The sequence below is a fragment of the Penicillium hordei genome (genome assembly GCF_028827395.1).
Source record: "Penicillium hordei strain IBT 12815 chromosome Unknown utg000002l_segment0_segment0, whole genome shotgun sequence".
NCBI lineage: Eukaryota > Fungi > Ascomycota > Eurotiomycetes > Eurotiales > Aspergillaceae > Penicillium > Penicillium hordei.
In genome coordinates this window covers 3,996,830-4,018,158 of record NW_026623143.1, presented here as the reverse complement: position 1 = coordinate 4,018,158, position 21,329 = coordinate 3,996,830, and the positions used below count along the sequence as shown (strand labels likewise).

Below are 21,329 nucleotides of genomic sequence, written 5' to 3'. Positions count from 1 at the left end.
ACCAGAACAAAAAGAACCAGAGTAGACAAACCGAATGCAAATATTCCATCCAGTATTCCAGTATTCCAGTCCACCCAGTTGAAGAACCAACCATGAAACCGACTCCATGTAAAAATGAGATGAGAATGATGTGAGGAATCCTCCCAGGCAATTGCAATGCAAGGGTATACACAGAGGTTTTGATCCAACTGAAAAAAAACATGCCAGTCCCGACTATATAACTCCCTTTGTCCCCCCCTCTCCTTCCGTGCAAAAGGAAAAATCAAAAATGTTCGTTTCAGGTCGTGAATTTCCAGGCTTTTTTTGTGCCTTAGATGGCTTTTTGGTAAGTGTCTTGTTTTTCACCTTGCCTCTTCTAGTGTGAATATGAGAGGGGCTTTTTTTGGGTTTTTGTTGTTTTTGTTTGAGAGATGAGGGATGTCCCGGGGTGTCGTGAGAGTGAGATTGTTGATGTGTGATGTTGAGGTGATGGATGCTGTCTTTTTATAACAGGTATATGGTGTAGATTCAAGATCCTATTTTCAGAATCATCGATATATGCGAATGAGTATAGAGTCTCGATTGTCCAAAAGAGAATAGATAATTGCTGTCACAAGGGTACTATCATCCAACACCGGGGTATGAACTAGCGAGGAATGCAATTAACAGCACAGAGCCGCTTGCGGGGAACCGTCTTGTAGCCTGATACCACAAGGCAGAGCAAATCCCCGATCAAGGGAGACACGACTTATTGATTGTCATTGCTCGCTAAGAACTTCCGAGATGGAATTAGACGTCAACGACCCGCCGGTCTGGGGACCAGCAGCTTTATCCTTAGGTCCCCTCGGCTCGCGAGGCTCTGGCGGCTGCTCTTCTTTCATGCAAGCATTTTCCAAAATATTAGTCCACTTTCCACTAGTGCCAGCATGGCTATGCTTCAGATGCTGTCGGAAGTGGTCTGCGCGGAAGAACTTTTTGGCATTATTGCATTCGCCGAATTTGTGCACGGTGGTCAAGTGCTCAAATCGTCGATCCCAGTCTGCCTGAGGGAAATTCGGGAATTCCTCTCCGCAGTAGCCGCACGTGTCGTGGGTAGCCCCGGCATTTGTCTGGCAGGACTGTGCGCCTGAGGGGTGGAATGCTGATTGGAAACTCATGAGCGCGGCGCATGACCATGAATGGCGTCGGAGGTGGAGGGAGTTTTGGTGGCGCTCGGCTTCGTTTTTGTTCTTGAAGCGGTGGTTGCAGTAGGCGCATGCGTACTGTTTCTCCATCTCGTGTGCACTATTCTAAATTAGTATGGCTCATATAATGAAGACATCACGGCGTAAACTTACCGCAGACCATCTGGGTTGTCGAATTTCTTGGGTTTCTTTGGACAACAATCGCAGATGAAAAGCCCGCCGATCTTCGGCGCGGCTGCCTTTGGCACATTCATAATGGTCGTCGGCACAGGTATCTTTCCAGTAGCGTCTGTCGCAGGCGGTTCTAAAGACGCAGGCCCTGGAAGTCTTGAAAGAGTAGCCTGAGATAGGGCCGCAGGAGAGCTGGGGTTGAGAATTGATTTTTCGTGGAAAGTATCGAGATCGGAGCTTGGTGAGAAACCCCCTGGAGACGGCCGATCGTACGGAGAAAGGCTGGTCATACTGCTGCCTCCAATAGAAAGCGTAGACGAATACGAGCCCGAGGTCCGGATGCTCAAGGATGAGGCAGCCGAGAGGGTTCGTTGACTCGTGGGATAGTTGGGGTTGACCGATAGTGTGTTAGTAAACGGATGACCACTGAGTCTTCGTTGAGACAAATCTCCATTACTCGTAGCAACGTGCAATGTATGCCTGTCGTCGCTTATCGGCTCACGCGGAGGGGAGGATGCCCGTCGTTTCATGCCCTGTCTAGAATCCGAATACGGTGGAGTGGGCTCCCGAAGAATGAATTGCCGCGGGGGTGCTAGCTCGTCAGTCGAAAACTCCCCCTCGATATCTGAAAACACGCCCTGGTCATAGCTTCCACGGTTCGATCGGCTCGGTAGACTGATGCTATCTTCTCGCTGGGGTGTTGTTCCACGATAGCGGCGTCGGCCCGCATCCCGCAAAGATCCTTGGTCGTAATCCAGTGCTGATGATGGTGCATTGCTCTCCACGCTTGGGCTCCGGCCTTCAACGTACTCTCTCCAGTTGACCTTCGTCCTGGGAGAAACGCCCCCGGACTGAGGGCTGTTGTGCCATTTCACGTCCAGTGTTGACCCCTCCGAAGGCCCCGGTGATGGCAGATTGCTTGGGCTTCGTGAGGGAACGGTGAGTGCAGAGAGCGAATTCCGGCTGTCGGTTCCAAGGCTGATAGATCCTCCTGGTGATGGAGGTTTTGCTATTTGAGGCTTTCCAATTTTGGATAATAGGTGTTGATCGTAGGCGTTTGATGAGTCTTTGACACTCCGTAGTGAAAATTCGCGCTCGCCACTCAAGCTATCAAATGTGTTAGCCAAGGATCAACTTAATATAGAAAAAGCACGGTAATGCGAAACCGAGAGTTACTCGCATTCCTCGTGAATCAAGTGCGCTTACATCGGACCCGTCGGATTCGGGATAATTGACATGGAATTTGGAAATCCATCTGTAGATGGCAGAGGTGGCTGGATCTGGATCTGAGTTTCGGGGCTTCGCGAGACGGGAACTCCGCCCTGTCTCCCCTCTAAATCGTCTATCTGCATTGGATCACCCTGTGATGCGGTTTGCAGCCGTCGATGACCTCCAAACAAACTTGAGTTCGGGTGGATTGGCGGCAGAGAAGTTGGGGTTTGTGAATTTGCGTGTTGCCAGGCGGCGTCATGGCCCATCTCCAAATCGGGAATTCTGGGTGGCGGTGGAAGTGGTGGAGGAGCGGTGATCATAGTAGTTCTAGTTCGTGAAGCTACAGGTAACGGGCCGTGAGATGGTAGTGCCAGCTCGGGCATAGCGTATTGGGATCTTTCGGAAGAACGGCGTTTGTGTTCTCTGAAATCATGGAAGCTCGGCGACTGAGAAAATCGAAAGTCCATTCTAGAAGCAGAACATAGAGCCGGGATCGAAATCAGAGATTGGTGCGCATCCACATGAACCCAAGTTGAGATCAGAAAGAAACCCAGTTAAGCAGAAGAATAGGTCGAGCTTGATGTAAATCGGAGCAAGCAGGTCAAATCGATATCTCGATATCCCAGCAAAAACCCGATCCAGTTAAGTGCAAACGTCGGTGGTGAAACCAGCTCCGATTGTTAAGCGGACTGTTAACCAGCCTCACACGCTCCGATGAAGAGTTTCTCAGAAGGTCCAGCTTCTGCCTACTTTCAAGAGAGGGCAAATAGTTATAGAGCGAGAATGGTTAATGGAGGACTTCATGCAGTGTGTAAGTCTTGTGAGTCTAAATTGAGAGTTAGATCATTTGAAAGTGGACTTGGACGTAATAATAAAAGACCGGGGTAGGGGGAGAAAATAGGGCTGAAGACGACCTACCTCGGGACCCTTGTTCGGCGATTCGCCTCATAAGATGAAACGTTTTCCCGTAAGTGACACACGGAGAGCCGGGTCTGTGTCCCATAGAAATTGGCCACCCTGCAACTCAAGGAGATGCACACATTCTTAATAAAAAGTAGAAAGAAAAAGTAGGGGGAAAAATTAGAACTAATAATGTTAGAAGGTGCAATTAAACCCAGAGACTTTGAGTACATAGGAAATACACACTCACTCTATGCAATGGGGGTACCCCACCACTAGCTGAAGCCCGGGTGTTTTTTTTAAAAAAAAAAGGTGTGTAAGGCAAAAGGAAAGGCTGAGGGCTGAAGCTGGAGCCGGAGTTGGAGCTGATCAAATAGAAGGCGAATCAAAAAGGAAAAGGTGAGAATTGAAATACGCCCAGATCGGGGTATCGGGTAGGAATTCGGGCGGTGCAAGCGATTGGATCCAATTCAGGCGAAGAGAGGGGGCAATTTAGGTGATCTCATCCTCAAGAGAAAAATGAAGTTCAACTAATCAAAAGCAAAGAGGCAAAAAAAAAAAGAAAAGGAAATTGGAAACATACCAGGTCTCGGGGTTAAAGCCTTTGGGGGTGACGTGGAAAGGCATATGTATTGTTCGTATTGTTCGTATATGGGTCATGTCTGTTACATACCAGTTACAGGGAAACATCAGGGATAAAAATATAATTGAAATTTAATACTTAGGATATTTCATATTCTCTAATTAAACATTAAATCATTAAATCTTCCTTTAAATTTAAATTTAAAACAAATAAATTCAAAAATTGATTGGATTTTCCAGTTCGCGTGGGAAAGCCACGTTGGAATGACAAGTTTTTTAGGGCACAAGGCTTAGCGTTAAAAGACTCGGTAATTCGATATATTGGTTCGATACACTATGGATTGTACTATTGTACTAGTTTTCGACCACGTTTGGGTAACCTAAGTTATATGATATAGCTTCCAGGAAAGACATCTGGGCCCCAGTACGGAGTACTACGGGGAATGAGAATGGACTGGCCCAGGGTTCTAGAGTTCTAGAGTTCCGCTGATCTATGTGACGCGCTCTACCCCATATGGAGTCTTCACATTATTTGACGGGATCATGGAAGCCAACCAGAACATTGCAGAATGGCCGTGCGGTCAACCTCACGGGTGGGGAGGGGTCTTCGTATATTGGACGCCTCGGAAATGCGACCCAGATGGGGTAGTCCACATCATTTAGTATGTATATAATGCTCAATCTTCAAACTCCTCATTCTACTACTAAGTCGTATGCAAAAAAAAAACTATTTATCAATTTTTTTGCCACTACTACAAAGTGAAGCCTGCCGACGAACAGGGGGCTACCTTTTTCGGTGAGACAAAAATGGCTCGAACAATGACAGAAGAAACACCTTCAAGGAACCATGGTTTATGGTATTCTAGAACTGGAGCTTAACCAGAGAGGAGTGCACTGTACATCCCACAAGTCCTTGGAAGAATGAAGTATAGATTGGCATGGTTTTGTGCAGCTTTGCAACCAGTGATAATATACACCGGGAGGGGACATTGGACTCTTGGAACTCTTGGAAATCTTGGCATTTAGGCTTAATATCTCCCGGACAAGGGGCGTATGCGACAAGTACGCACCCCCTGTTGATATTCTTAAATGCTGAATCTTGAACAGACAGATACGGGTACGAAGTACATTGTATACATTTGCCATGGTAGGAGTATAGGGAGATCTCTTTGTGTTGAGTTCGGAGGATTCGGGCCCTACATTCATTACGGAGTAGAGAACATTCTTTTGCCTCCACATAAAAAAGAGGACAATGCTGAGTCGTTGGACATTGACCCACTGATTTACTAGTGCGCCCCACTTAGCGCCTAGCATTGCATGCACTGCCACACTGCCGGTCCGCCTGTCATTTGCGCGCAGGGGGGTGTGAACTCTCTTGTTGTGTGATCAAACATTCTAGATAGTGTAAGACATGTTGAACGGGATCTTTTTTAAAAGAAAATTGACAGAAAATGACCTGGTCTTTGGAGAGAAATGGGATGAAGAGAAATGAAGAACGTTGGAACAAACCCTCTAGGGCTGCAGGGAACAGGGCTGAGTAAGCGGATTAATGCTCCACATCAGCTTCGAGAAAGAAAATCTCATTTTTTTAATTTGTTCTTTTTGTTTTCTTTTTTAGGAAATATCGTTAAATTGGGTATTTCCATACCGCGCAATCCTACATGTTAGGCTAGTATGTTACTGTACTCTATACATTTCAAGTTCTAGTCCACATTAGTACCATATATGGATGTAATATAATGGAGTTTCATCCCAAGGAGGTGGGCGAACTCTACGTTAGATGTATACCCCTGGAGCCCTATCACACGTATGTTGATCAGATCTTCTGATCAGAGTGACCTGGTCTATACAAAGTAATGATTTTCTGTTCTCAAATGTCAGGGTTGCTGCGTTAGGTAGCTCAACATCAGGATTTTGTAATTGCTGTGTGGCAGTGAACCTCTTGGCGGAGGGGGGGGGGGTATTACCTCTGGTCCTTGATTCATTCTCTGTACTCCGTCTATGTACTCCGTACGGAGTACAGAGTAGCGGATACAAAGGCCTAATAAAGTTTCCCCCGGGCCCCATTATGTGTGTATTTCTCATCGATCATCGCCATCAACCTGGTTGATGTACCAGGTGCCCTTGACTCATTTAGGAAATAATTAGATTGCGGTGGGTGATGTCTGACTAGGTAAGCTACACAACTCCATTGAGGTGTGTGTGTCCGCATTTTCCTTCGGGTAATGATTACCACAGTGACAGGCAGCAAAGACACTGGGTTGACAAGAGGCGTCAGCAAAGAGGGGTTTTACGGATTTTGTACGGAGTAGTTCGGCTGGCTTCGGCTGGGAAAACCCAGTCTTTGGCCAGGCTGTCAGCAGAATCTCAAGCCCTGGAAGAGGTCGGGTGCTTTGCTGCATATTGTACCTCCTGAGGCGCAGCCAGCCTTAAGCCTTAGAAGGCTGTGGCCTAGAAGCGCGTGCCACGCCTCTTATTAATGTGACACGGGTCGAGCTAGTTAGCTTCCTTTATACTTCGTACGGAGTACGGAGTGAGGCGGCCGCCGTATATGGCCTTCGGTCCCGTTCATTGCTCCATTCCTGATCAGCCTAGGTCCAAGTTCCCCGCGGTAAGCCTAACTAAGCCTAAATCTAGCTTTCTTTTTTTTTTGCCCCGTGAGCGACCCCTTGCAGTCTGGGTAGCAAATCAGATAATCGGCTAATAAGGTTGACTGTTTGACCTTTGTTGGATGTAAATCGCCCTATGTTGTACACGTTGCCTAGGCTAGAATTCTCTATTATCTACAAATCCAGTCTATCTATACACAGAGTACATACAAGATTACAATGTAGACACTCTATACTTCTGTTCTATTGCGCCCACACATTACAATTACATAGAACATATGGGGCGCGTGGTCGGTGAAGACGCCGTGATATTTGGTCGCAAATGCCGTGTCTCACCTTTTGAGAAGGGGCTAGTAAAATTGCTTTTTATTACTCCGTACGTGCACTCAAGGACACTAGAATAGAAAATGATGATCTCCGTACATTACATACTTATGTACTTACGTAGCAGGCACCAACCCCGGAGTGGGGAGATCCTCATACGGTGACCTCCAAAGTGCCACGTTGAGTACAAATCCACCCTGTCTTAAAGCTGTAATTATTGATATGTGGATATTTGTGTGTTGATGAATGGAGTTCAAATCAGTTCACAATTATATTTCCCCTTAATAACCACAAATACATCTGAGTCCAAAATAGTCATTCCAAGGTTGTACGAGCTTTTGCCTGAGGCACCAAGGTCACCTGCTTTGTCATACCCTTGCCCTATCAGACTTTTTGAGTTTGGCTGCGCCGAGGCTCAACCTCCGCCTTTGCGATCTAAAAGGGAAAAAGAGTCAAGTTATCAAACTGGCACTGGGGCTGATCTTCTGAGTTCTGTATTTTCTCTGTCGCCATCAACAGCCCATCTTACTGCTACCAATTTGCAGCCACCATATCTCAAAATGGCCATGAATCAAATAAAAGGCCACAATATCTATGTCGGAGGGTTGGTCTCACTTCTCTAACAGATAATCCTTGCCTGGGTGTCGCTAAAATATAGCTGGGGCTGGAGATTGGCACTGCCAGTTCCTGATTTGGCAGTTTTTATTCATTGCTAACCCCCCATTTGTAGCATATTAAGTGTCAAAAACAAAGCAGCTTTGGCACGCGCAGATATCTCGCATGTTCTCTCAGTGCTGCGTCTCAACCCAGCTGAAGAACAGGAGACTTTCAAGTCTTTCCAGCATCTTTCCATAGGAGTTGACGATGTCGACGATGAAAATTTATTGGAGCATTTCCCCGCCGCTATCAAATTTATTCAGTCCGGCCTAAACGGTGGTGGAGGTGTACTCGTACACTGGTAAGTCAAAATACAAATTATCCAATCTCACTTGTGGAAACCTTTCCCGGCTCTTCAGTCGTTCCTATTTCCTCTTGCAGAATGCATATTCTTGAGTGGCTTCGTGCCTCCTACGTCATTTTGTGTCCATCAAGTGCGATCTACACGTGGCTGAAGAATCCCGCAAATCTTGTTGATGCATATTGGACCCTGTTTTAGGAAATTTGCAAGCGGTGCCTGGACTCGCTTATCATGGAAAGATGTACATTGGCTAATGTGATGATCTAGTGCGATGGGGAAGTCCCGCTCTGCGGCCATTTGCATCGCCTACCTGCTCCACCGGCAGCCGGGGGCACTCACACCGCAATCCGCCCTTGCGCTGGTTCGCCAAAGCAGGCCCCTATGTGAGCCAAACGAGGGCTTCATGGAACAGCTGAACCTATACCATGAAATGGGCTGTCCAGATGATGTCACTGATCACCCTTCGTACAAGCGCTGGCTTTATCGCCGCGACGTCGAAGGAAGTGTGGCATGTGGCCGTGCTCCAGAGCTGAAGTCGGTGCGGTTTGAAGATGAACAGCCCGTTCAGTCCCAAAACGCCACCGGTCGAACAGTCGAGATTAAATGTCGGAAATGCAGGTTAGTCCCACAATTAAAGATCCAGACCCATACTCTTGAGAGAGAAAAAAAAAAAGAAACTTCCAGATTTACTAAACCTCATCACAGAACAAAATTGGCAACGACTCCGTTCATCATCCCGCATGAGGAAGAAAAGCAAAACACCGCCAAGTCCTCAGCAACCGCCGATTGCGGCCATGTTTTCCTCCACCCCCTGACCTGGATGCGCCCAAGTCTCTTCCCGTCCGAGGATGGAGCCCAGGCTAGCGCGGATACAACATATGGTGCACACCCCGACGATGCGCCCCTCTCTGGACGCCTCACTTGCCCTAATCCTGTCTGCGGGTCTAATGTCGGTAAATTTGCATGGCAAGGTCTTCGATGCAGCTGTGGTGGTTGGGTCGTGCCCGCCATCGGTCTCACCAAAGCTCGCGTTGATATCGCATACCAGGTTAATATGGCTCAGGGCCCAAGAGCTAACCCTGCCATCCGTCTTCCCCCGGGAATGCGGGTTCCAGCAGTTAATGACTCTGGGCGGGGCAACCTTTGAGATAAGAAGTGACGAACATCATACATGCATACATAGTTTTACGAGTCATGAAAGCTTAAAGCCTCAACTTACATTTGTTTATGGTTCATGTTTGTTTTTCTTTTTTTGGTTCCAGACAATCATCTGCCAACCAAGGACGCTCACCGGGCTCGTGAGTGACATGTGGTACATCTTAGCTCCGACTTGAGAGCTACTTGAAAGTCCGCCTGGGCACACTTCGTGCAAAGCTTGGTCATCATTATTGAGGTACCTACTCTTTAAGGACCACGTGCGCCACGTGGAGAGAGAAGAGTGAACGTTGTTTCTGGCCTTAAGTACATGACTGCCTTGTGTCTCATTTCATCCTACTCCGTACAGGCAACGCCATGGCATAGTGAGGCTCGGGAACACTGCCTCCGACCTTTCCAGGCAAGCCGCTAAAGCTAACAGGAGATTGCACCGTGCTCCATCCCATGATCTACAAAATCAAGACACATATTAGGCAGCACGGCGACCGACATGCCCCTGCTGATCTGTACAGCCCCTGTGATATCAATCTATTCCAAAACACACAGGCCATTCGTCTTCCGAAAGCTACTCAGCCATCTATCTTGTGATTCGTATCCAACGCCCCGGTTGGTCGACACCCAGGTGCCATGTCCCACTGAGCAAAAACATGCATTGTGCACAAACTCAAATATAGAGAGTAATACAGCGTCGGCGATATGAGACAAAGCCAAAGCTCCATTTCGAATTCGTACATAGTAATTGAAGTCGAGCCCAGCTTACCCTACCCTAGGGCTGCACTGCGTACCAACATGCGTACATCGACTCGTGGCCTTAGCTAGATTAGTCCTTGGGGGGTTTTTTTATTTTTTATTTATTTTTTATTATTATTCTCTTCAATTCCCAGGTGCGATCCCGTCGAGTCGAGCCATATGCAGCTAACGTAACAGGCACAAGGAAAACGGTAGTTAATCGCGCGCCAAGGACAACCCTGAGTTTCTCCCATAAAAGGGTAGATCCACGCAAACGCATACTCCACTTGTCTGCTCTTGTCTGTTTTTCTCTCCAAAGTTTCTTTTTCTTTTAAAAGTGGCCCCACTCACCGAAGCGCTGTCAGTTCGAGTTGGATGTTTCAAGGATCAGCGTAACGCCAATGACGCTGGGATTGACCGATTCATTTCCCCCCTTCTGTCGACTTCCAAGGTTTGAAGCAGAAGGAGGCTGTGCAAAGCGGGTCTGTTTCCTGGACTTCCCGATTGGTTGTGGGTATGTGTATTGGTATTACCGGTATATATTTGGTATGTGTTTGTTACTGGGGTATTCTTGTATCTTTGCAGAATTAAGACCTTATATTAGAGCTTTTTGTACTCTACACATCTCTAATGTGATATGTTAGTTATGTACATGTAGTTATCACTAACTAATTGTAGATCTAATTAGTGTACAGGTCCTCATTGGTTCTGTTGTTTCGACTACAAGCTAAGACGCTGTATACATACTTGCCAAATCCATGTGATTGGCAACCCTTTCCTTGTGGGGGTGGGCAGTGCACTGCCTTGCAGGGGGAGCTTCCGGTGGAGTTCCCATCTGGTCTGGTTTGGAGACTTAACAAATGTATAGGTACCACAATTCTTTCCACAATCCGTATCATTGTTACATACTTTATCAATAAATGCGGTTGTGATCGCCTTGTGTCGATCGATGGCATTTAACTTTGTTTCAAGTCTGTCTGGATTAGGCTTGGCTTTTTGGTATGGATGATAGGGACGGACCTCGGGAGTATAGTAGCTTACGAAATCCAATTAGGAGAGTCCTAAAAACATAAAATTCATATCTGGGACAATACCGTAATTCTCTTCTAAGCATTTTGCCATGTCTAGTGTCACTTCGTTCGCTGTACGATATCTGCGCATCTATGGAATATTCTGCGTTGAACAAGCCTTGGTCTCGTGGCAACATTTGTTGTCAACTAATGATCTACCAAATATAGGCTGCCAAGTAATTGTAGCTAAATAAAGATAGCACGGTGGGAGTTACACTGCCTTTGAGGTTTGAACAACACGTGCATATCATGTACTATACTCACCTGAGTATGGAGTATCGGTCAATATAATCCCGTCCTCCGTACACAGGGTATAGTCACATCCATCTAAGCTTATAATTTTAGCTTCACTATACATAGCCCTGGAGGCTGCATCCAAAACCTATGGTGCTATCTTCGTCGCGTGCTCTAGTGCAGCACTATTCATCTAGTCCTGCCAGGCAGCATTCAATCGATAACTTGACTCGAGGAGTTCAAGAAAGGCATCTACGAGTCCGGAACAATTATAGATCGTGTGACTTCCAGGCAGCTGCATTGTGAGAATTGAATCTTCACGCGTATATCACAGTGCTAACAGTGTTATGGGTATGTAGTTATATATGCTACGGGCTATGTATATGGACTTGCGCTAAAATAAGATCGTATAGCATGCCACATTTAATGTAAACAGCGGCATAACTAGGTCTCAATTACATATTGAGATTGCTGCTAGTAGCTACGCGGAGAAATTAACAAATACAGAGATACCACCATCGTTAGCTATCTTAGGAGCCGGAACTCCAGGGGGGCTGGAAATCTTACAAAATACAACATGACGCTCATCACCGAACAGCTCTTATACGTACATGCATAACGCCCGCCCGCACAGCAAAAACCGTAATGTGAGGGAGTTCAAGACGAGTTGTCATATATCGGATCTGGTATTCCGAGCACTGTGCTGTCTAGGCTCTCATCGGGTTTATCTTGTCGGTCTCCGAATGATTCTGACATAGTCCTCTCCTGCGCCTGACAAACCTACAACAGCTGCATGGCTTTGGCGATCCCTCCTTGTGATATGAACCAACCCGTCCTCTAGGTAACTTGCTAGAGGTGAATTACTGTCCAGCTAGTCCTGAAGCCGACAGATTTTGACTTGTAATTCAAAGCTCCCAGCCAAAGCGTTATATCTCCCCGCACCCCTCTTTTTTTCACACTGTTTTAGACAAGGCTAATACATGCGGCTGGCCAAGTCTAAGGCTGCCAATAACCCAGAACCACTCTTGAAGCGATCACAAATTGCAATTCGACTGCGGCGTCAGCAGAGATGCTTGAGACCTGAGACGTGGTGGAAATCTCTCATCGCATTTAGTCCACGTCATGAGAGCTCATAACAGAAGCTGTGACATGGGAAAGGCATTGCCCTGGAGCAACTTCGACAGAATTGATACAATGTCTGCGCCCTAAACTTCACCGATAATGCTCGGGTACCTACTTAAGGACCTAGAGCCCCGATTTTGCCTTTCTTGCCTTTCTACGCTTCATTGCCCGTATTTCCTTCATCCACCATGGGCTCTTCCCTCAACTAATCAACAAGACAACCCCCTACCAAAATGACCACCATAACAACCCAATGGTTGTTATGTTACGTTTTCAATCTAGAGTCTACACACGTGTACAGGATATGACTTGGTCTAAAAAACTGGGTTGCAATGTTTTATTCAACAACAATCAACAGTTTCAATGCAAAAATGGTGGAAAAAATTCAAGTTATATGTACCATGTTGAGCTATGAACAGCCTCTACTAAGCTGCAATGCCCTGCTATGGATAAATTCTAGTCAGTCACTCCATGTGATGTTTAAAAAGAGAAATATAGAGGCATAGCATCATGGATAGAATTAACTATGAGAACTACAACATACCTTGTATTTACTAGGGAACATAGTTACAATTATATAGTCTAGGTCTAGATTGCAAAGATTGAGTCCGAGAAAGCCTCGAACACGGGGACAATAGTATAAAGATCTGTATATAACTATACTGTGGTAATATATATACCACGCAGAGTTCGATCGAACATAACTGCATTGAAGTTCATAAGGCAGAAAATCCACGACTAGTGGGTTCCATCGAAGAGCCGAGTAAGCCACCCACTAGGGCTGAGGTGGTTTTCTACGAGGGGTTCGTTAACTTTGTTTTAGTCTTGAACAGGGACCGCTCTAGCTAACTTGCGCTTATTATATCCCCACCGGAAGGTCATGCAATACGGGAAGAGCATTGTGGCATTGACATATTTATCACATAAAATAGGAAGATAACAGTTACCGGGCAGGGGATGTATGTAATTGTCCGGGTGAGAGTGGGTGATGATTCGTTTAAAAAAGACTCTGTCTTTTTGGACGCCTCGTAAATAAATGTGCTACTAAGAATAACCGGCTTACATGGGGATCATCGAGAAAGTTTTGCTACCGCAGTTGGCATCCTGCAGGATCAGAAATTTCATTGAGAGATAAATGGCGGATATTGTACATATGGGTCCCGTGGCTGAATGTGCCCGAGCAGGTGCGCCCCGTGCCGGGGGCCAATACCACATCACTGGCTTGAATCTTCTTTTGCCGGGGATTGTATGACTCGATAATTACGCGGAAAGTCCGCTAAGAAATAAAGACGTATAGTTGTGGGGATACAAGGCTTGTATGACTGAATATTTCCGTATGGTTGCGTCTGTTATTCTTCGCAACCCCTGCCAAAACAGAGAGTAAAATGGATGGGTTGGTAATCAATGATTGGTGAAAGCATTAAACATGCCTCGCTTGTTTTTGCAGGGCGTTCGCCTCGCCCAGGGCTTCAGTGCGCCTGCCAGATCGGGAGAGGGTAATGGGCGAACCAATGTGGTGTTCGTATCTCAAATTCCTTTACTCACACTCAAACGATATGATCGAAGAGAAGTCTAAGGATTTCCCGACGGCACAGAGGGAAACAGTGAAGGCTGCCTTAATCTTTCCTGGTTGCGTTTCGCCATTTCAATATTGCGCAGCCGGTCGATGCGCATCTGGTAGAAATTCCTGTTTCGCTGTTAGGAGTCATTATAAGGAAAATGATGTTTGTAACATACTTGTGCAAAGAGAAAACTCGAGGTGAATCATCTGGCTTTGTCTCTGTCTCAGAGCCTTTCTGGATAGAGGCGATCTGGCACGGAGAATCAGCCAACAAGTTCATATAAAGCATTTTGCCTGGTTTCAGTTGCGGTGGAAAGTCACAAACCTTATCATCTCTGTCTTTTTCATCGTTGACGTTTGACTCGGATGTATCCTTGTTTTTATCTTTGGACTCATCTTTGCCCTTATCTTTTTCCTCTTTATTGTCCTTGCTAGACGCCTTCTCGCGCTCTTTCTTTCTTCGTTGTTTTTCTTCATATTCTTTTTTCACCTTTTCAACCTCTTTGGCCATTGCCTCTTCTTTGAGACGTTTTGCTTGGCCCTCTGTGTCGACGATTGGAGAGCAGAAATGCTTGTCTTGCAAATGTGCGGGGCAGACGTAGAAGAAGTCCTGAATAAATTAGCCACTTTGCATGCATAAAAATGGGAATGAAGTGTAGAAATAATCTTCCACACTATAAGCTAGACCAAAGATCAGATTACATACCTTGTTATCCGGTGTGATCATCACACTAGTTGATGGTTTGTAGCAAATCAAACATGCTTTTGCAGAGGTATCTGCCACCCGACGCGCATGGTAAACGTTTGTCAATGACATGGTTCCGAATTGAAATCTTTGCTCTAAGCAAGGGAGTGTTTTAGATCGTCTGTTGCTGCTTGGAGTTTGTGTTGAATAAGTCTAGATGGGACTTGATGAGGTTGGTGTTGATTGGGAAAGTGTGTCATGTGACTTATAGTTCTAAGAGTAAATCGGATTAAAGTCTTTACAAAATAATTAGAATCCAAGAGAACATCACTGATGGAAACAAGGTATTCATTTACTAAAGCTGATATTGTATATCAGCCAACATCCACCACGCCCATCTTAAACAGAACGCCTAACCATGCATTTGTCCACTGATATCAATCCCGGTAGGATTAGAGAATAGGACGAGAGATAGCAATACATGAAGTTTTGTGAAGAGAAATCATGAGATATAGTGAGCATTAAAAAATTGCAGCAAAAAGAAAGACCATCATAGATCATAACACCTCCTCCCCGTCGATGCCAGCTGCCTCCTTTGCTATCCTCAGATCCTTTCCTGCGATACCGATATCCCGCAGGTAAGGCCTGAAAGCCGTCAGTAGATCCTTAAGACCAGCACGGAGTGCAGCAAGCACAATTTCAACATCTGGAACCAGACGGGCAACTGCTTGAGCCTGAGGATCGCTCGAAGGGGGGAAGTTGATATCAGTCCAGTGGGCATCCAATCCACCCTGGTGGGCAAATGCATCCAGGGTGAGAGTGGTTTGGGTCAGAAGTCGCACGGCTGAGGGCACATCGGCCTGAACTTTGCCATATGGATCTTCGGCCAAACTGGCAATGAGGAGTCGAGTCAACGACTCGACGGCATCCACAATCAAAGATAGAGAGGACTCTGGTGTGCCAAGAACAATAGCAGAGAGGCGTTGGGCGTATGTTTGACGGAAGGGTTGGCCGATAGGCGAGCGGAGAATCTGCGCCAGGATTGGGTTCATGTCCTCGGGCTTATGAGCTGTGGAGGGGCCGCCGGCAAGTAGCTTGAACTTCTGAGGAGAGCCGAGATATTTCTGCTTCTGCTCAGGGCTAAGCATTGCGGATGATGCCCGGTCGAAAACATCACGGACTCGGGCTCGCGCAGTTGGAGTCCAGTCTTCTGACTGACCAAAGGATTTAGCTGCCGAGCTAAACGCGTCGCCAAATTTGTCCTGGCGTGAAGTAGCTTGGGGGGCAGTAGTAAAGATGTTGTCGTCTTTGATCGGTTCTGACAGTCGCGGGAGAGTCTGAAGAACAGGCTCAGATTTCTCCGCCTGCGGGAAAGGTTTGGTAACAGGCGCAGGATTTTTGCTTTCCTCGATACGACTGTTGATGGCTTTGATTACATCGGTAGTGCAAGCAAGAACCTGGGACCAAGCAGAACCACCCTCGCGATCAATTTCATTGAAGATTGCCTTCCGGCGGTCGGGGACGCGCTGGCTGATGAGACTGAGTTCCCAGAGTGCGAAAACCTTCACAAGTTCCTTCTTCGCCCTGAGGCCACTAAGAAGACTGCCATTAGGATCCTTAGCTTCTGTTGTGAGTGGCTGGCCCCGCTTCAAAGGCTCCTTGCCGATGAACACAGAATAAAAGAGGTTGGCGGTTTGCCAGGAGAGGACAAGCATCACTCCGGGGAGCAAAGTTTTGAAGAAGAAGTAGGGGAAAATCGAGGGAATGAAGCTCTGAGGTTCGGCTGCAGATCTCGGGAAGCTCCAAGAGAGCTTGGCAAAATACAAAGACCAGCTCCATGCAAAGCTTCTGAAAAATATGGGGTATATCACGAGAGACGCTCCAGCAACAGTGACGCTTCTGAGAGCCCCGGCGGCTAATTCTGGCACCAGAGCACCTTGTAGATACTTGGAGGTTGGCGGTACGCGGTGAGTACGCTCGTCGTCTGTTTTGGATTTTTTATCCGCGATGGGCACTGCAATGCGGTCATAGTCGTAGTAGAGGTGGAACACTGCTTGCACACATGCTAAGAACATATGGAAGGAATGAAGGTAAATCGGCCTTTCGTTCAGGGTCGGTCGCTCGTGTGGCCTATATCTCATTAGTCCAGATCGGAATCGTTTAAAGCATACTTAACGCACCTGCCCCGTTTCACAAGCTCGAGGTTAGAATCACTCGATGACGACCATACATAAACGACGGTGAACCACCATGCTGAGAAGATGTACCAGCCAAAGGTTTGCGCAATTTGTAACAGGGTGAAAGATCTGACAATGCCGAACGAGGAGCTAGCTATTCTCGTGCCGATGTGCATTTGACTGACACGGAGGACGAAAATGGTGAGAGAGGATATGAAGAGTAGCGCGGTTCGAACACCGCAACTACCAAAGGGAAACCATAACCAGAACACTGCATGAGTACTTTTATCAGTTCTTTGTACTTCCAGGACTTGAAACTGAGCCTTCGAGGCTCGGCCCGATAAGGTTGCGATGTACTTACAGGACGATTTCTCCCCGATCGCAATTGCGATAATATAAGAGACCAGCAGTGAAAGTGCAGACGCATGAACAAATCTTCGGTGTAAGGCCGAAGTCAGGATTCGCCTGTAGGGCCGAGTTTGTACGACGGCCATGGTGTAAGCTTGGGAGTGGGATGCGCTCGTGGAAGAGAATGAAATAGTTGAAGATTAGAGCATGATCAGAATAACGGTCGTATGGAGAGCTCCGGGAGCTGGAGAGCGAAATTGGCGGACCAAAGACTTGCGTTGGCGAATAGTCACGGCTGACAGCTGGTTGTGTTGAGCCGGTCGGATAGAATCAATCAACGACGAGGTCCGCCAAAGAATATTTTGAGGCATCAAAACACACCAGCCACCTATAGTCATGTGATATGTGGCTCAAGTGTGTATTGTGCCACATGATCTAGTCCATATATAGACTAGTGGTTGCATAATACGTCATGTGAGGGCGGTCTGAACACTAAGACGGCTTATCGAAGGCAGCAGGGACCTGCAGATAACCCATTTGGTATCCAGTTTTCTCCTACCCTCACTTTAAGCACTCATTTATTGCTTTTCAATTACACATAGAATGTCTTTTGATAGACTAAGCTCGCTGGAGGCTCAGCCTACCACCATACGCAGGGGTGAAGACCCGCAGTACCGTGACGATCCGGACTTCGACCATCTAGCCGAGCAGCTCTCAGATCAGTTATTTACATTGACATCAAACATCTCTCGCCTATCCAACCAAATTGCCCTTCTTGGAACCAAACGTGATACAGAACGTGTGCGCGAACGAGTTCATAATTTGCTTGAAGAGACCCGTTCGGGGTTTAGGGATGTAGGAGAAGGGATTAAGCAGGTCCAGACATGGGAGGACGTCAATGTATGATCCATCTGATTCCATTCACCCCTGAAAATTTCTTATTAACGTCCCAACTTATAGCCCTCCCAGAAATGGACACAGCAGAAGCTATCGTCCGAATTCAAGGCCACCTTGGATGAATTCCAAACTATTCAGCGTCGTGCACTCGAGAAACAGCGCGCTTCTGCAGTTGCTGCACGTACAGCATTTGAAGAAGGCGAGCAACCGTCCGGTGAGAACGATGTCCAATTACAGGAACAGCTATTGGAGGAACAGCACCGTATGGCAAACCAGGGCGAGGTGGACTTCCAGGAGTCCCTGATCATCGAGCGTGAGACAGAGATCCGGAACATTGAACAAAGCGTCGGAGAGCTGAATGAGCTCTTCCGGGATGTTGCGCACATCGTTACGGAACAAGGAGGGCAGTTGGATATCATCAGCGAAAATGTCCAAAATGTCACCCAGGACACTCGAGGCGCCAATGTCGAGTTGCGCAGTGCCAGCAGATATCAGAAGAATGCGCGCAACAGAGCCTGCTGTCTTTTTGTAATTCTTGCCGTTATCCTTGCTATTATTGTGCTTGCCATTGTCCTCGGGTAGATATTTCTCTTCTTTTTCTCGTTCTTGTTTATTGGCTACCATCACGGTTTTCGTCTTTAATGTTGTCATGTACGCGCACGATATCCCTCTTGCATGATTGCACTTCCGTTAGTCAAGCATCTCACCTTTTTGCTTCATTTCATTCTCTTACTTCTGATTTACGCATTCGTTACCAACCTTCGATTTGTATGGAATGGAGAACATTAATTCATCGCTGTCTCTTAATCCTGTAGCCTGATATCGTACAGAAGTATGTGTTGTACATGCAAAATATACCCAATTGGGTCCCAGATCTTGCCCGTGCTCCGTTGTCGCCTTTGTATGTGCAGTGCGAAAGTATATCCCGCCAGAAGGCGATCATCAATGATGCCTTTATAGACCTGTGAAGCGGTTGAACCTCAGTCTCCAGCCTTCATAAGTGTTCAATTTGGGCCGAACATCGAGGAAGAAACTGAGCTTCCCGGGGGTGGCATTGGCATTGGCAGCCAGGCCCGATGGGGTTCCATTGCCTCCCGATGGCTTGCCCTGATAGAAATCGATAACATATTCAACCTTTTCACCACCACAGCGCTCAACAACCCAGTCATGTCGATCAAATGGATGCTGGTAGCCAAGCCATCCATTGATTCGCGCACGCGGACTCAGGTACTGTGGGTCGACTCCAAGCCCCCGGAAAGAATATAATTTTGGTCCTCCGCATTTCTTGCTCCCGGGGTCGGCCGAGGGGCCCTTTTTCTCCCATTCAAGGATTTGATCCCATGCACGTTCATTGACGGCGTTATGGATGGGGATAATGGAGGCTACGGAAGTCGCGAGCTCTGAGGCTGAGGCAGTAGATCCAGGAGTGTTACCCTTGCGCATCAAAGCCTCGAAAAACTGTTTTTCCGATGGATATATCCAATTTCCAGTAGCTTCATCCCGGCCAGTCTCGGATTCGGCATTTGACGGGGTTCCATGCGACGCGGCGTATGGGGATGGAGAATCTTTGTTGGCTTCGGGGCACGCACCGGCTGAGCTGAAATCACCAGCTCGAGGGATAGTGCTCACTTCGCGGTCTGTTGATAGGGGCCGTTGTGCTTTGGCACGCGGTTGGCCCTGTTCGGCAGGGACATCGGAGGTAGGATGAGGTGAGTTGCTATTTTGTTGCAGCCAAACCTCACGGGTTTTGTGGTCCACAGGACAAGTTGCTGCCGGTGGCTCCACGGAGGGCGCAGATGGCGTACTAGCTGCAGCTCCCATTGTTGAATAATTAGAGGTCAATGACTGGAGGATGTCGATCGCATCGACGCGGAACTAGAACTACGCCGTAGAAATTATTTTGCCCCCTCACCGCCCAGACAAATCAACAATCCCCCTAAGTAGTAATTCCCCCCTCATGCCTCTTGTGGTTCTTGAGAAATTTATTGATCTTTCTTCTATTCATCTGAAGCAAAAATGGCATCCACATCGAATCAGTCTGTTTACCGGGCCACTACCACCGCTCCGGTGAACATTGCTGTTATTAAGTATGCCGCTCTATGATTACCCCTCGTCCCTTTTATACCAAATATTTCTGTTCTAACAAAATTATTCTAGATACTGGGGCAAGCGTGATACTACTCTCAATCTCCCGACAAACTCCTCTCTCTCAGTCACACTCTCTCAGCGCTCTCTCCGTACCTTGACCACTGCTTCTTGCTCTGCCGAGTACCCACCTGCGGACACCCTGAACCTGAACGGCAGTCCCCAGGACATCCAGTCTTCCAAGCGCACACTCGCTTGTATCTCCAACCTTCGTGCCCTCCGCAAGGCCCTTGAGGATGCCGACTCCTCGCTCCCCAAGCTCTCCGCCCATCCTCTCCGGATCGTCTCCGAGAACAACTTCCCCACTGCTGCCGGTCTGGCCAGCTCTGCGGCTGGCTTCGCAGCGTTGGTCCGCGCTGTCGCCGACCTTTACAAACTTCCCCAGTCCCCTAAGGACCTGAGCCGCATTGCGCGTCAAGGCTCTGGATCCGCCTGCCGCTCCCTGATGGGCGGATACGTCGCATGGCGCACTGGTGAGCTTGCTGATGGAAGCGACAGCCTGGCCGAGGAAGTTGCCCCTGCGTCTCACTGGCCTGAGATGCGTGCTCTTGTTCTGGTTGTCAGTGCCGAAAAGAAGGATGTTCCTAGCACAGAGGGAATGCAGACTACTGTGGCCACCTCCGCTCTCTTCGCTGAGCGTGCCCAGAACGTTGTTCCCGGGCGTATGGCTGCCATTGAGACCGCTATTCAAAACCGCAACTTCCACGACTTCGCGGAGATTACCATGCGTGACTCGAACACTTTCCACGCCACTTGCCTCGACTCGTGGCCCCCTATCTTTTACATGAACGATGTCTCTCGTGCTGCCGTCCGCCTTGTGCACGACATCAACCGCGTTGTTGGCCGCACGGTTTGTGCCTATACTTTCGATGCTGGCCCAAATGCTGTCATCTACTATGAAGATAAGGACTCTGAGGTTGTGGCTGGCACCGTCAAGGCTATTCTGGGCCCCAACACTGAGGGTTGGGACGGCGCATTCTACGAGAGAGTGGCCAATGTCACTGCTGGTGTTTCCTTGGATCAGGTTGACTCTCGCGCCATCGAAGTTTTGAAGGATGGTGTGAGCCGTGTCATCTTGACTGGCGTCGGAGAGGGCCCTGTCAAGGTTGAGGATCACCTTATCAGTGAGACTGGTGAGATCCTCAGCACTCTCTAGAAAGTTTGAATAAGCTATACCGGGAAATCGGTATTCCCATTTTGGCCAACCTTGGATGGCCTCTCGGCCTAAAAGATACCCCACCGTTCTTGTGCGGACAATCCAACGTGGCCATGCAAGCTTGATGCAGA

General features: G+C 47.6%; 7 protein-coding genes across 7 annotated transcripts; 3 read left to right on the top strand and 4 right to left on the bottom strand.

The window, feature by feature from the left end:
* Positions 1-737: 737 nt before the first annotated feature.
* znfA (putative C2H2 finger domain protein) lies at positions 738-3,013 on the bottom strand (the record flags this gene model as incomplete). The annotated part of the gene is made up of 3 exons (XM_056895905.1): positions 738-1,263; positions 1,317-2,441; positions 2,541-3,013. 3 exons carry the CDS (start codon positions 3,011-3,013, stop codon positions 738-740), a joined length of 2,124 nt encoding a protein of 707 aa, XP_056755653.1.
* Positions 3,014-7,521: 4,508 nt separating this feature from the next.
* On the top strand, positions 7,522-9,066 carry dspC (dual specificity phosphatase YVH1; the record flags this gene model as incomplete). Its single annotated transcript, XM_056895904.1, has 4 exons — positions 7,522-7,565; positions 7,692-7,919; positions 8,187-8,537; positions 8,625-9,066. The coding sequence occupies 4 exons, from the start codon at positions 7,522-7,524 to the stop codon at positions 9,064-9,066; spliced, it is 1,065 nt and encodes a 354-aa protein (XP_056755652.1).
* A 4,735-nt stretch (positions 9,067-13,801) lies between these two features.
* On the bottom strand, positions 13,802-14,607 carry N7537_004846 (AAA-ATPase Vps4-associated 1 family protein; the record flags this gene model as incomplete). The annotated part of the gene is made up of 4 exons (XM_056895903.1): positions 13,802-13,916; positions 13,967-14,040; positions 14,116-14,400; positions 14,497-14,607. 4 exons carry the CDS (start codon positions 14,605-14,607, stop codon positions 13,802-13,804), a joined length of 585 nt encoding a protein of 194 aa, XP_056755651.1.
* A 425-nt stretch (positions 14,608-15,032) lies between these two features.
* N7537_004845 (nucleoporin NDC1) lies at positions 15,033-17,268 on the bottom strand (the record flags this gene model as incomplete). Its single annotated transcript, XM_056895902.1, has 3 exons — positions 17,014-17,268; positions 16,656-16,923; positions 15,033-16,605 (listed from the first exon to the last, which is right to left on the bottom strand). Exons 1-3 carry the CDS (start codon positions 17,144-17,146, stop codon positions 15,033-15,035), a joined length of 1,974 nt encoding a protein of 657 aa, XP_056755650.1. The 5' UTR covers positions 17,147-17,268.
* Positions 17,269-17,603: 335 nt separating this feature from the next.
* N7537_004844 (SNAP receptor PEP12) lies at positions 17,604-18,479 on the top strand (the record flags this gene model as incomplete). Its single annotated transcript, XM_056895901.1, has 2 exons — positions 17,604-17,900; positions 17,961-18,479. The coding sequence occupies 2 exons, from the start codon at positions 17,604-17,606 to the stop codon at positions 18,477-18,479; spliced, it is 816 nt and encodes a 271-aa protein (XP_056755649.1).
* A 372-nt stretch (positions 18,480-18,851) lies between these two features.
* N7537_004843 (cytochrome c1 heme lyase CYT2) lies at positions 18,852-19,718 on the bottom strand (the record flags this gene model as incomplete). Its single annotated transcript, XM_056895900.1, has 1 exon — positions 18,852-19,718. The coding sequence occupies one exon, from the start codon at positions 19,716-19,718 to the stop codon at positions 18,852-18,854; it is 867 nt and encodes a 288-aa protein (XP_056755648.1).
* Positions 19,719-19,877: 159 nt separating this feature from the next.
* mvd1 (diphosphomevalonate decarboxylase MVD1) lies at positions 19,878-21,198 on the top strand (the record flags this gene model as incomplete). Its single annotated transcript, XM_056895899.1, has 2 exons — positions 19,878-19,984; positions 20,055-21,198. Exons 1-2 carry the CDS (start codon positions 19,914-19,916, stop codon positions 21,196-21,198), a joined length of 1,215 nt encoding a protein of 404 aa, XP_056755647.1. The 5' UTR covers positions 19,878-19,913.
* Between the last annotated feature and the right edge of the window lie 131 nt (positions 21,199-21,329).